The sequence below is a fragment of the Oryza glaberrima genome, chromosome 12 (genome assembly GCF_000147395.1).
Source record: "Oryza glaberrima chromosome 12, OglaRS2, whole genome shotgun sequence".
Taxonomy (NCBI): domain Eukaryota; kingdom Viridiplantae; phylum Streptophyta; class Magnoliopsida; order Poales; family Poaceae; genus Oryza; species Oryza glaberrima.
In genome coordinates this window covers 18,447,679-18,461,575 of record NC_068337.1, presented here as the reverse complement: position 1 = coordinate 18,461,575, position 13,897 = coordinate 18,447,679, and the positions used below count along the sequence as shown (strand labels likewise).

At 42.0% G+C, this 13,897-nt stretch overlaps 3 protein-coding genes across 4 annotated transcripts; all 3 read right to left on the bottom strand.

Moving 5' to 3' along the window:
* Positions 1-1,278: 1,278 nt before the first annotated feature.
* Positions 1,279-3,514, bottom strand: LOC127756352 (uncharacterized). The gene is made up of 3 exons (XM_052281710.1): positions 2,935-3,514; positions 1,736-1,914; positions 1,279-1,640 (listed from the first exon to the last, which is right to left on the bottom strand). Exons 1-3 carry the CDS (start codon positions 3,512-3,514, stop codon positions 1,305-1,307), a joined length of 1,095 nt encoding a protein of 364 aa, XP_052137670.1. The 3' UTR covers positions 1,279-1,304.
* A 3,257-nt stretch (positions 3,515-6,771) lies between these two features.
* Positions 6,772-8,923, bottom strand: LOC127756579 (ribosomal protein S10, mitochondrial). Its single transcript, XM_052281935.1, has 2 exons — positions 8,783-8,923; positions 6,772-7,434 (listed from the first exon to the last, which is right to left on the bottom strand). Exon 2 carries the CDS (start codon positions 7,390-7,392, stop codon positions 7,054-7,056), a length of 339 nt encoding a protein of 112 aa, XP_052137895.1. The 5' UTR covers positions 7,393-7,434; positions 8,783-8,923; the 3' UTR covers positions 6,772-7,053.
* A 1,989-nt stretch (positions 8,924-10,912) lies between these two features.
* LOC127756611 (F-box/LRR-repeat protein 14-like) lies at positions 10,913-13,897 on the bottom strand. Of its 2 annotated transcripts, XM_052281962.1 has the most exons (3): positions 13,684-13,897; positions 11,614-13,090; positions 10,913-11,468 (listed from the first exon to the last, which is right to left on the bottom strand). In XM_052281962.1, exon 2 carries the CDS (start codon positions 13,045-13,047, stop codon positions 11,626-11,628), a length of 1,422 nt encoding a protein of 473 aa, XP_052137922.1. In that variant the 5' UTR covers positions 13,048-13,090; positions 13,684-13,897; the 3' UTR covers positions 10,913-11,468; positions 11,614-11,625. The 2 variants fall into 2 exon arrangements, with proteins under 2 accessions (XP_052137922.1, XP_052137921.1); XM_052281961.1 differs by having other exon boundaries at positions 11,614-13,897.

Sequence of the window (13,897 nt, the reverse complement as noted above, 5' to 3'; positions counted from 1 at the left end):
GTGTGAGCTTTGGCCACCGGCTGATCGCCGGGGAGAAGATAATCGCCTCGAGCTCCCTTCTGTAGAAGTCTTTCGCACCATCCCCGTCCAACTGTTACCTGGCCTTTTTCTAATCACTGGTATAAATTTCACTTTGCATATTATAGTTAATTGGTATGCAATCATACGAATCGAGCATAGTTCAACTGGTTAGGTTATTTATGATGAAATTTGTTCATCCGTATTAATTTACATGGATGCTGGCATTTCCAACTGCTAAAATACTGTCGCCAAATTTTTCGCTTGGTTACAATCAATTTCTGTATCTCACTTGATCCCCTCCAAGATTCGTGCTGTGAAAATATACGAGATATGAACCAAGCATTACGCTATTATTATATAAACACTATTATATGTGTATCACTATCCCTCACATGTGATACCGATGTTAGCTTTCCAAATTGTGTTGTACATGCATAAATGGGGACCACTGGAAAGGGACAAAGAGAAGATGGACACAACTAGACTGAGAGTGCTAGCTGGATAGTACTAAAAAGAGACATTCTTCTTTCAAAAAAAAAGCTACTACTACACTTAATATCTATATATTTTTTTCTTCTTAGAGAAGTTTCTCTTAAATTACTTATCTGATTTATAATCCGATTATATTGTTGTGTTCGTTGCAATTAAATCTTTACAACAAGATCTTACATGATTATATTCTAATATATATATATATATATATATGTTATAAATTACTTTTATTATATATGTAAGTTTCTTTTATCATATGCATAAATTACATTTAGATTTAAGCTCTTTAATAACTTATATATTTTAAATCACGTATTATTTTCAAGATATATTTGCATCATTATACTCTACATAAAATATGTGATAATGCAAGATCCATATTGGATATATTCAAATATTTTATTAATTTAAAAGTAATGTATTTAAATTGTAGAAGTAACTTAGCTATACAATAGAAGTAACTTAGCTATGCAATAGAAGTAACTTTCTGTAGTAGAAGTAATTACATGCAACAGAAGTAACTTAGTTATGCAATAGAAGTACTTCCTCTGTTTTATAATGTTAGTCATTCTAGCATTGCCTACAATCATATAAATGTTAATGAATATAGACTTATATTATGAAACGGAGAGAGTATCTCTGTAGTAGAAATAGGAAAGCCTAAACTAAACTAGGAAACACGAAAGGATCGGGTAGGAATCAGCATCAACTGAAAATAGGAATGTAGCGCGTTCGCCGCCCAAGGTTCCCGCGAACATTCCTTGATTAGAGTTTTCGACAGTTTAGATCCCTCATGTCCACTTATACTTGACTACTACGCTATCAAACCCATGCTCATCAGGTTGCGAAGAAACAGAGGCCCAAAACCCTTTGGAACAAGGTACATCAAACTGAACACTCTCGCCTTCCTTCTGTATCTCCTTCAAATAAGTCTTGTCAAGCTCCACCGTCATCATGTCCAATGCCGGTGAGTTTGCAAGCAATACTTGCAGCACGCGTATCCAATCATCACTCGGCTTGAAATTGCGGATATCTACCGTCCTAAGGTGATCCAGTGAGATCTTCTGGTCCTCCCAACCCTTTGGCTGGCGACAGAAGCACGACAGATTCGAGCAATGTCTGATTTTCTGCAATTACAACAATGAAAAACGTTTTCTGTTTGATCAGTCCAGCTAGGGTTTAATGAGAAACAGATCGAGCCTTTGAACACAAAAATACCTACCCAGTCGTTGAAGCCAATGGAGATGTATTCGACGTTCTTGCACTTTGCAATGAGTTTGGTTAGAGTGGCTCCTATGGTGTGCCCTCCCGTCCCAACGTAGATCGAAATTGCCAGATTGGTAACACTGGGTAGTTCTGATACATAGTTCATCATGTCCTCGCCTATCGGCCATTCACTTACTGTAATATATATAATCCAACTTCAATTATGAGTCATGTAAATCAGCAAAAAATTTACTATAATGCAAAAGGACGCACTACACGGCTAGTGGTCTCCTAATAGCATAAGCCAGCAACCTAATTGTTTCCATAACCGGTAGCCTGCTCAACCGCGAGTGCACTTTTTCAAAAGTAGACATGTCTAATTAGCACTCATCGCTTTCCCACGTAGGGAGTATGCAAGCATGCAACAATAAGGAAAGATAGTCCTAATTGCTAAACTTCAAATGAATTTTTCTTTCAAATTACATATCTAATCTACAATCCGATCCTACCATTGTATTCATTGTAATTAAATATTTATAACAAGATCTTACATAATTATATTATGATGAAAAATATATATATGTTATAAATTACTTTTATTATATATGTAAGTTACTTTTATCATATATATAAATTACTTTTAGATTTGCCAAAATTACTTTTCAGACATGCAGTGAATAGTTTAGTTTATTAGTTTGTTATATAATATGTTGATTAATTTTTTTTCAGATAGAATTATGTTTTTACCCCCACAATAGATTTATTTTAATTGTTGTGACAAGTTACTTTTTTTTAAGTTACTTCTATAATAGATTAAATTACTTTTATGCTTTATTGAATTTACTTCTATACATCTAAGAAGTAATTTAATGAAATCTAAAAGTAATTTAACATACTATAAAAGGAATTTATAATTTTTCCTAAAAAAATATATCATGTGAGATCCTGTTATAAAGATTTAATTATTACGAACACAATGGTGTAATTGGATCGTAAATCACATGAATAATTTAAGAGAACAATTTATTTGAAGCATGTTGTATGAATATGTTTTGTACTTAGTTAAGCGATTCTTCTTTCGCAAGAAGTGATTCATTCTGCCCGTCTGTGATGTGATGTCTGTCGCTCGTCAGTACTAAAATGAGATGCCTCTCGATCTAGATTATTTTGCAGTTGTAAAAGCATACTATCCAAGAAAACTCAAGAAATAATTACCTTTATATGGCATATCAATGACTAAATCAAGCTCTAGGTGATCCATGGCGGTGCAGTTTTTGAGGAGCCAGATGGTGGTGGCGTTGTGCAGCATACCGTCGTCGACCGGGTAGTAGAAGGCGAGCTTCTTGATGTGGCGGACGGCCGCCGCGCCGTCGAACTGCAGCGGCGCCGGGCTCGGCATGTCGTGGCACGCCAGCGCCTCCAGCCTCGGCGCCGAGATCCTCACCGGGGCGGGATCGGGGTAGCTGAAGCTCAGGTCGAACAGGTCGACGCGGAGCAGCCGGAGGCCCGGCGCGTCGACGTCGAGCCGCCGCAGGTCGGGGAGCTCCACCAGCTCGAGCTCCTCCAGCGTGCCGGCCGCGTCGAGGCGGAGCTTGGCGAGGCCGCCGACGAACGCGAGCCCCAGCCTCCGCAGCCGCGGGCTGCAGGACGACGAGAGAAGGTGGCCGAGGTTGTCGGCGCCTTCGCCGGCGAGCGTCGCTTTGTGGAGCTGGAAGTCGGTGAGCGCGCTGTAGGCGCCGGGGCCGACGCCGGCGACCGGCACCGTCAGCGTCGCGTTGCCCAGTTGGAGCCTCATCGTCCCGGCTCTCGCCGAGCGAGGCAGCTCGGCGAGATCACCACCGGCCGCCGCCGCCGCCGCCGCCGCCGCCGCCGCCGCCTGATGATCTCGCCGCCATCCTAGCGGTAGCGGGGGCAAGTCGACGGCGAAGCTCCGCCGCACGTGGCGGCCGGCGAAGCGCAGCCACGCGGCGGCGCGCGAGTGCGACGGCATGGTCACGTCGGCGGCGCAGGCCGGCTGCTCGTAGAAGCTCCTCCACGGCCTGGAGGGGCCGTAGTTGAAGGAGATCTCCAGGATGTCGACGTCGGCGCGCCGCGCGACGGCGGCATCCACGGCGGCGATGAGCAGCCGGTTGGCATGGGCGTCGCGATCGCCATTGTCGTCGTCGTCACCATCCCCAACGGCGAAGCGGAGACAGGGCGCGATGCTCCACAGGTGGCGCCACCGCCTCGACAGCACGGAGGTGCGCGCCACGTCTCTCACCGCCGGCAAGAAGCCGAGGATGTGCAAGAGCAAGTCGTCGTTCAATTGGCTGATCAGATCGACGGCCATTGCCGTCGCCGCCGCCGCCGGCGGTGGCAACGTCGTCGTTGGCCCTTGCATCTTCTTGGATCGAATTCACAGAGAGAGAGGTCGACACGCAAGAATTAATGGCCGCATCCGCATGCGTGGTTAGATCGGAGTGTTAATAAGGTTTAAGTTGATATATTAACAAACTTCGGAAAATTGGCATGTGTACGCCTGGTTTTAGTACATGTGCGTAATGTGCTTGAAATTTTAAGATTTTTTTTATCTACAACACGGGATAGTCTCGTGGGATTATAACTAGCAAAGTGATCGTGCAGCAGGAATAAATTTATATTTACAAACAAACCAAATACCCCCAATAAATTCAGGGATGACTCCCGCTTGAGCGCCCGATGCAAGCAAGTTAAAATCGGGCGCTGACGTCAGCGCCCGATTTACGTGTAAAACTACTTTAAACTGATTTTTCTCTTAAATTACTTATCCAAATCATGATCTGATTGCACCATTAAATTTGTTGCAATTAAATCTTCAAAACAAAACCACAGATGGATATATTCCGATGAAAAAAATTAGCTTATTATTAAATTATTTTTAAATGTTGCACGATGTTCCACCAGGTATATCGGAATTGTTTCACTAAGTAGATCGAAAATGTTTTACTCGTTTAAATCGAGTGTTGTTTCACCTTATATAGAAACAATGTTTCAGCAAATAGCGAAAGAATATTTCAGTTCGCTGTAACATTAGATCTATATATATAGTGAAACATCGTGAGTACACTAGGTGAAATATTTTTCGTTGGAACAAAAAATAAACCAAATTCCCTTAATAGGGGTTTCCAAAATATGTGGGTTTTTTTTTGTTGCAATGGAATGTTTCGTCACTGCAACATTAGATCTATACATAGTGAAACATTGTGAGTACACTAGGTGAAACATTTTTTATGGAACAAAAAATAAACCAAATTCCCTTAATAGAGAGTTTCCAAAATATATGGGTTTTTTATTGTAAAAAAATATTTTAATTCACTGCAACATTAGATCTATACATAGTGAAACATTGTGAGTACACTAAGTGAAACATCTTTTGTGGAAAAGGGGAGGGAGAAGTGGGTGGGCCCAACAGGTGGTCACGTGGGGGGAGGGCGCTCGCGCGAGGGGGGGGGGGGGAGCGCCCGATCCGGCTCCCCCCACGCCGGTCGCCCGGGATTGAGCAATATCGAATAAATTCAAGCGGAAAACATAATTAAATTCGACCCGAAGTTCTCCATTCGTTCTCCTCGGCCCATCGCCTAAGTCCTCTTCTCCACCCACTCCACTCTCCCTTCCTTCTCTTTGGCCCATGTCGCTCCTTGTCCGGTGCAAGCTCGCATCTGTGCTGGCCCCATTCGTCCGGTAGACTGAGGCCTCCCACAATGACAAGAATCAATTCACTTGTTAACCTCTTCCATGAAAATTTGCTCCATTGATAGGATTTCCTCCATTTAAGCATTTCCTCCCGCCCCTCACCTTCCTCCATTCCGCCAGCCTGCAGCCATCGCTTGCCTCGTCACGCCCCATGGTCGTCGCCTGACGCCTGGCTTCGTCACGCCCTAGCTCGTTGCGCTTGGCCACCACTTGCCGCGACTAGGAGTGGCCACGTGGGAAGCCTCACAACCGCCGCCCCACCGGAGACTCGCCAGAGCGCCGTCCCACGCTCGCCGCCGCTGCGTGCACGCCCGAACCGCTGCTGCCGTCTATAGGTCTAGGGTTTCGGGTGTCCACACGCACAGCCACACTCGTGTGGGGAAGAGAGGGATTTCATCCCTATCCATTCATTCAGGGGTAGAATGGTAAATTAATATTTCATAATACTCTTTTTAATTTCCATTTGTGTTTCTTTAACACATAAATGTGGGACCCACCAAACGGGCGTTACAAGTGGGGGCAAATGGTTGGTTCGTTTTAAAAAGTGAGGGTAAAATTTCAAACCCTAAAAAGTGAGGGTAAAACAACAGTTGAGATTAAAAGTGGGGATATAGATACAATTATCCCAAACATCATATATGAAAACAAGTTTTGGAAGAGTTTGTTTTAAAAAAAATTCAAATTCAAATGATTTAGAAAATAATAATAACTCTTGACCAACAATGTGATAGACTACTGTTGGCTTTGTTCTACAGTGATGATTCAGAACCATCTCTCTCTCTCACAAAAAAAAAAGTTACTCGCTAGCACATGATTAAAATTAGCGCATGATAAATTAAGTATTAGTTAAAATATTTTGAAAAATAGATTAATATTTTCAAAGTAACTTTGATATATAATTCTTTTTGTAAAAAAAACGTTTCATTTATCAATTTAGGAGGCATATGCGTGCGAAAAAGAAGCAGGTGTAAGTCGAGAAAGTGGAGTGCCCAACTTAGGCTAAAGCCGCTTATTTCCATCTAAAATACAAATTGACAGCTCATCTCCATTTCCATCCAGTGTACCCGGTTTTTCTCATAGGTTCATGTGCATTAGAATCAAGAACAAACGAAGAAAGATACTTTGCAAGATATTTAGGTTTTGCTCTAAATCAAACTTCTTTAAATTCAATCAAATTTATAGAAAAATTTATAACACCAAATTGGTTACATTAGATCTACCATGGAATATATTTTCCTGGTATAATTATTGTGTAAAAATCTTTTTTCTATAAATTTAAGCAAACTTGAAAAAGTTTGACTTACAGACAACCCTAAAACATCTTTAACACAGGGAGAAAAGTATAGGAATGTCATGACTTGTTAAACGGCATTCGGAACAAAACCAAAGAGAAGCCCGGAAACGGAAGGATATCTGTTTCATATCATGCCACATCTTCATAATTCAGAGCATCTGAACGTTTTGGATGGATTACTACTACATTCCTTCAAACTCTTCCAAATGGTGCAGTTTCATCATATGAAATGCTTCATGGATGCAAGTACTGTTTGACAATCTCATCATGAAGACATCATAGAAGCAAAAGCAGTCTTGTTCAAGGGTGAATGTGGTAAGTGAAGTGCTCTAGCAACCTGACGACAAAGCAGCTTGGAGGAGCTTCTTGTCCAAACGGGTCTTGAAACTGATCTGGAGTTCATACTGAGCACCAAGCAGGCGCAGGCGCTTCAACCAGAACAGCTTCTTCTGCAGCTCGTGCGTCTCCGCCTTCTGTACCAGAAATTGTTTCTTGACATGCATCGAGAACTGCTCCCTCGACTTCTTGTCTATGTGAGGCGATCGTAGCACAGTATACAAGGATCGTGATTCAGGCAATCCAACCTTCTGCGCGTATGGAATAACCCCTTCAACTTTATTAGCTTGGCTCATAAAAGATTTCATCACTATGCGTATCTTGGCGGCCATGGCTCCACAGCTGAGGAACTTTTGTCACTGATTGCAAATGCCCTTCACACCAGGAAACTGTAAACGTTAGCTTTCTCATGAAAACATGATGCTTTTAAGAGTTTTAGACAGCAAACGGAAAATCTGAAGAAAGTTAGTAAGCACTAAAAACTCTGAAGAAATTTAGACAGTTACAATTAGTATTTAATGTTTACATGAGTAATAAGATGTTGTACATATGAATCAAGAATATAGTACAAGAGCAGCAGGAAGGCAAACAAATATAAGCACTTATAGTAACAGTTTAAACGTAGGACCTTTAGCATACATGTTAATGTGCAATATGATACCCAGTCACACATTGTTTGATTGATTTGGAAGACCAGACTCCCGCATGGCTACTAGTATATGTTTCCAGCTACTTTACTTGGTGAAGTAATTGACACCTACTACAAATTTCAAATTCTCATGTTCAGGATACAAAAACGATTATCATGCATGTAAAGTTGTAAACAAAGTGGTTAATAGCATCTATTTGCTGAGCTGATCTAGAGGTAATCACTAAGAAGCTAGAGTGTAGTCCAGTTTCAGTGCCTGCCTGCCCACACCCAGTACCCTGTCCTCCTGTTTTGCACGATTATAACCTCAGTCAATAAGCCCACGGCATAACAATAATAGAGAAGATAATCTTATGACAGATACAACTATGTTGCAATAAGGGCTGTTCATCGGAGGTTTTGACCGAACAACTGGCTGTATTCATTTTCAGCAAGCACACGGACAGCTAAGCTAATCCCAAAGCTAAGCACGTTTACACCAGTTGTAAATGGGCGAACAAACCTAATTGCAACTATTACATTGAATAAATACTTTGGCATCATTGATTGAATCTTAAAAAGGCTAACATCATCAACTTCAAGACAAGCATCTTTGACTACAGAAACAAGCTAGTAGATAACTCTTACAACTTTGAGTCTCCAAAATTTGCATACTACCAATTTATACAAGTTCATCCAACATATAATCTATCCCAACTGATTAATCCAGTGAGTCACAAGCAACTTGAAGTACAATGATGAAAAACTGAAAATTAGGTAGCAACTAGCAAGCAAAGGTTACCATCTGAACCTTATGTTTCCCAATCAAGAACTGAGGCAGAGTACATTGACAGGGGCTAAGTGGTGAGGTCTGGATACAGGAAGGAAGCAGGAGTTATACCAGAGAATAATCAGTTCGACAGGCAGCTTATCATGGGCGGATCTAACAGTTGAACCCCCAAACTTTTTGGGAACAAACAAGCTGTTATTAGTACTAAGGTTAAGGCAAAATTTCTAGAACAGAAGCTAGGGTTAACGCGAATTCGATAAGTGCGTGAGTAGAGAGAGAGAGATGGGAAAGAGGATGCGCTAACCAGGATGGATGCGGCGGAAGCAGCAGGATGCTCGCTCGCTCGCGGCGCGGGATGGATGGGGATCGGCGCCGGCGGCGGTGGCGGAGGACGAGCGACGGCGCCGCCTCTGCTCGCTCGCGGGGGAATAGGATCCTCAGATACCAGCGTGCAGTCAAGTGTAATATCCATCGTCCAAGCCGATCCAACGGCTCATGTGCACACCCGCTCAACAGCCCACGAAAACCAGCCCATCACAGCCCATGAAAGCCCGCAGAACGTGCACCTGCAAAGTTTGATGAAGCAGCATCATTGTCGTCGCCGCCGCCTGGACTAAGGTTGTGTTTAGTCGGTGAAAAGAAATTTTTTTTGGTGTCATATTGGACGTTTGACCGGTTGTTTGAAGGGGTTTTCAGATACGAGTGAAAAAATTGATTTCATAACACGTCTGAAAACCGCGCAACGAATTTATTAAGCCTAATTAACCCGTCATTAGCACCTGTAGCCTGTAGGTTAATCATGGACTAAGGCTAATCATGGACTAATTAAGCTCAAAAGATCTGTCTCGCGATTTCTATGTAAATTGTGCAATTAGGTTTTTTATCTATATTTAATGCTACATTTATATATCCATATATTCGATGTGACGTTTTTGGGGAAAAAATTTGGTAACTAAACCAGGCTTCCTACTGCCGGCCTTGGGCTTCGCATAATGGATGCAACAATCAGCAACAACTCAGCATGCTTTATGCCTGGGATTTAGAACATTATTACAATTGCAATGAACATAGCAATGCATGTATTCGATTTGACCATGCAGCAAACAAAGGATGCATTCCATCAGGCAATTCATGAGTTTCAAGTTTCAACTAGCATCATTCACGGCAAAGTTTGATGGAGTTTTCAAGCCATATCATAAATCAAAATCAAAAGATATTGTGATTTGTGCATAGGATCTACTTCCTCCATTTCATATTATAAGACTTTTTAGCATTGCTCATATTTATATATATATTAATAAATTTGAGATATATACATCTATATGAACGTGGACAATGTTAGAAAGTTTTATAATCTGAAACGGAGGTAGTAACCGACAAGAACAAAAAGCACTGCCCTGAAATAAATCCCTGAAATAAATCCCCCTAGCTAAAATAAGTGCCCTGAAATAAATGCTCACAAATGCGTCAGTTTTTTCTTCAATCTCACTAGCAGAAAACGATCAATCTCGATTGGCAATAAATGCTCGCAATCCGTCACTGCCATGATTGCTTGTAGCAGTTGCATACGAAGTTTTTGGGCTGTGAAGAGGTGACAAGGAGAGAGCAAGATTTATTTTGGAGGAAGGGAAGATGAACAATCATTGTGTTTTCCGGCGCAAAAACAGGGCAGCGATGTTCCAGTTTTCTCTCCACAACTCTCTAAGGAGGGTTTTGCCAATAAGGATGATGCTCACAAGTTAACAACAAATGTGTTTAGTTCACGCCAAAATTAAAAGTTTGATTGAAATTGAAACGACGTGACGGAAAAGTTGAAAGTTTATATGTGTAGAAAAGTTTTGATATGATGAAAAAGTCGGAAGTTTGAAGAAAAAGTTGGGAACTAAACCAGACCAAAGTGATGCTTCAAATGAAACGTTCACCCGATCAAACAACAATAATAAATGAAATGTTCACTGAATTGATGTCTCTAGAACTGGCCGCCCTTGAAATATGATCAGCTCCAACCATCCAATCTTCATCCAGGTTCCAGCTAAAATGGTACATATGCCTGTGGAATGTAAATTACAACTTGAAGTTTTTCAAGATTTAATGAATAGTAGTATGGAGTTAACCACTGACATACGCGTGCAAGAAAAAGACCACGCCTAATAACCTGTTAAAATGCAAAGAATTTGCAGATACTGATAAGAATTATGCATCGGAGTTATGGAGTTTTGTCTCCAATTTCACAGGTAGCAAATTACGCAGGCATGTCCTGAAAACTTACTCCAGTTATACCTGAAAGATTCAATATTCTGGGATGCACAATTATTCCGGGCGAGACCGAAATTTCAGAAGTTTCAATTGAAACTCTGGAGGATTTTGGCTAAATTTTAGCAAACTTTAGCTAATTCAGGAAAAAAAAATTCAACGAGAGAAACCAGGACCGACTGTAAACCCAAAATTTCAGAAATTTCAACCTGAAATTGAAACACTGCCTGTAAATCTCAAGACTACATATTTCATGAAAGCATAATATAACAATAACAGCCCAGCTTTTCATACGAAGAAACCATATGAATAAACATCTTATATTGTACTATAAGCAGGTAATGCAGTGTACATTGTTGACTACACCCAATGACCCAATGCCTTTCGGGCCGGTTTTGTAGGAAGCGAAAAGATCAGTTCACAGAGGTTAGAGTAGGCACAGAAACAAGACGTGATAGAAACCTATAATCATCTGTTAAAGATGTAGCCACAATTACATCCTGAAACATTTCTTGAGGGCCATAACAATGAAGGTGGCATACACAGAAGGAAAATGCTGAAAGTCTGAGACGATTGGCAGTAGTTCCACTTCCACCTTTCTGTAGTTGCAGACACTCCCAAAGCTAAACAGTACTGATTACAGGCCAAATTGAGATTGTTATTGCCAAGATCATATAATAAGGTATACAGCACAGTTGCAGTAAATGATCCCAGTTTTCACTCATCACACGTAGTACCTGCATAAATCAAAAGATAACCATTAAACACTGGTTTAATTGAGAACAATAAGCGGTATAAGGACATGGCAACAGCAAGTACAGAAAGATAGTGGAAAGGTAAAACTGAGAAAGCAACTACAAATGATGTACAGTCAGCAATGACCTAATCTTTATATCAATCGTAGTAGCTTGGGCAATCAACTTTGTAGTGAACGGATTTGGCAGCCCCATGCGAAGCTTCTACAGTAATCTGATTACAGCTTTCGACAGTGAGAGACTCCAAATCCCGTGCACGAGCCACCTCACACACTCCATCATCAGTAACCTCGTAACACATCTGCAGTGTGAGATTCTTCAAACATGGGCTTTGTGCAAGAAAGCGCATCCCGACATCAGTTACAGCAACACATTGCATAAGCTCCAGTGTCTCCAGGAATTGTGCAGATGAGAGAGCCTCCATTCCTTCATCATCGAAGAAGTTAGCACCACGTAGCACGAGATGACGAATCGGACAGGACTGGAGGAGTGTCACAAGGCCATCCTGTGTGAAGGCTATCTCAGATGGCCAATCAGGAGCACAACCATAAAACATAAGCTCAACAGCTTCAAGCATATGAGATCTCAGGGCTAGAGCATTGAGGCTGTCATCAGTCAGTGGCGTCCTAGCCATTACGCCTGTGCCTCCAGGTATTTCACAGAGCAACATCTCTTGAGAAAGTGAGATGCTTCTAAGGTTGCTGCATTTCTGGGAGATTGTAATGATATCATGATCACTTATGCCAATTACATAGTGAAGGCAGAGTCTCTCTAATGCTTTGCACTTTGTCAGGAGACAGCGAAGTCCTACCTCTGGTTTAGTTACAACCGTAGCCAAAGTGACATCCTTCAAACTTTCACAGCAGAAATCATATCCATACTGATAGTTATCCACATAACAGGGGTCACGAGGTTCATATTTGTGAAAACTTCTCTTGAACTTGAACTCGAACTTCTTGAGCTTCATCCATCCAGGGCCAAATTTTAGGAGATCATACTGGCTGATTCTCTTGCAGTTCTTCACTACAAGTTCTTCCAGTGACCCAGCACTGCCAATGTACTCCAGCCACTTATCACTGCTAACAATATGGTTGCACTTAATAATGTGGAGAGAAGTTAAATTCTTGCAACCAACAGCTACCGAGAGAAGTCCACGTGAGCCTATCGCTGATACAGAGTTCAACCTGAGGGACATCAAATTTTTGCAAGAAGCTAGACAACCCATACGAATATCATCAATGTATAAGGTGAGATCACGCAGGACAGGTAAGTGCAATGAGATAATATGTTTTTCTAGCAGATTCGAGTGAAATTTCCAACCAGAGTAGTCCATCTCTACTTCCAACAAATTGGGGAATCGGGAACAGAGTGCTGACAAGGCATCTATCGCTGGACAAAGGTCAGAGCCAACACAGATAGAACTTCTTTGCTCCGCCTCGATAGTATACAGACGCTTTGACACAAGGGAAATGGACTTCAGGTCACTTGTGTTGGCAATCCTCTTTACAATCTCTGCGAGCAATGCATCCGGGAGATCCTCCAATGACAACTTTGATGACATTGCTGGGCAATCTTCAGGTTTAGCTGCTATCTGGCGCGCTGGACTGAAATTAATCGGACCAGAACGGTGCATATCAAAGGTGATCGAAATACAGTATAGACAAGACATTCATAAAGAAGCATATATACGGTCATGAACTTCCCAACATTTTTATGTCAACTGAAATATTAATTAAGGTGGAGACCTGACTATTTGTCTACAGACTGCTGCCTCTCCGAGCAAAAACTAACTAGTATCAACTAAATCGAACATGAATTACACCTAGATATCTGCAACCTGAACATTCAAGAAGCATAAAATGGTCATATCCACCGATCCAGCAACCGCCATTGACAAGGAGCTGCAGAATTATCCGCCATCGACAGTAGAGAAACTCATCAAGAAGCATATATATGGTCATGAACTTCCGCAACATTTCCCTCTGTCGATTGTCGATTGAGTGGCAACCTAATTATTCATCTACAGATTGCTGCCTCTCCGACCAAGAACTAACTATCAGTAACAAAACAGAACAATAATTACACCTAAGACATCCGCAAGAAGCAAAAAATTATCCCTCCAACAAACAATCGCTAGGAGAGACCAAGAAAACAAGAAATTCCAAGAACCGCACACGCAAGAAGGGCCCTGACTAACCACCGTATCGGAAGAAACTACCATCGGAGGCCATGGCGGGGTTTCTTGGAACCGCAGCAACCAAGAAAAAGGCACGGCGGCGCGCGGCTGGACGGACAACGAAATGGGCGGCGACGACGGTGGATTGGGCGGAGCGGGAGGCTAGAGAGATCCTCCGCTCGATCTCCTCGCCAAAACCCTCGCCTCGGGAGGAAGAAGGGGATTGTTCCGGGAA

Coding starts and splice junctions, on each gene's coding strand:
- LOC127756352 (XM_052281710.1), bottom strand. CDS start 3,514: ATGAGGCTCCAACTGGGCAACGCGACGCTGACGGTGCCGGTCGCCGGC. Junction 1,915..2,934: donor CATTGATATGCCATATAAAG/GTAATTATTTCT, acceptor TATATATTACAG/TAAGTGAATGGCCGATAGGC. Junction 1,641..1,735: donor CCATTGGCTTCAACGACTGG/GTAGGTATTTTT, acceptor TTGTAATTGCAG/AAAATCAGACATTGCTCGAA.
- LOC127756579 (XM_052281935.1), bottom strand. CDS start 7,392: ATGGCCGCCAAGATACGCATAGTGATGAAATCTTTTATGAGCCAAGCT.
- LOC127756611 (XM_052281961.1), bottom strand. CDS start 13,155: ATGTCTTGTCTATACTGTATTTCGATCACCTTTGATATGCACCGTTCT.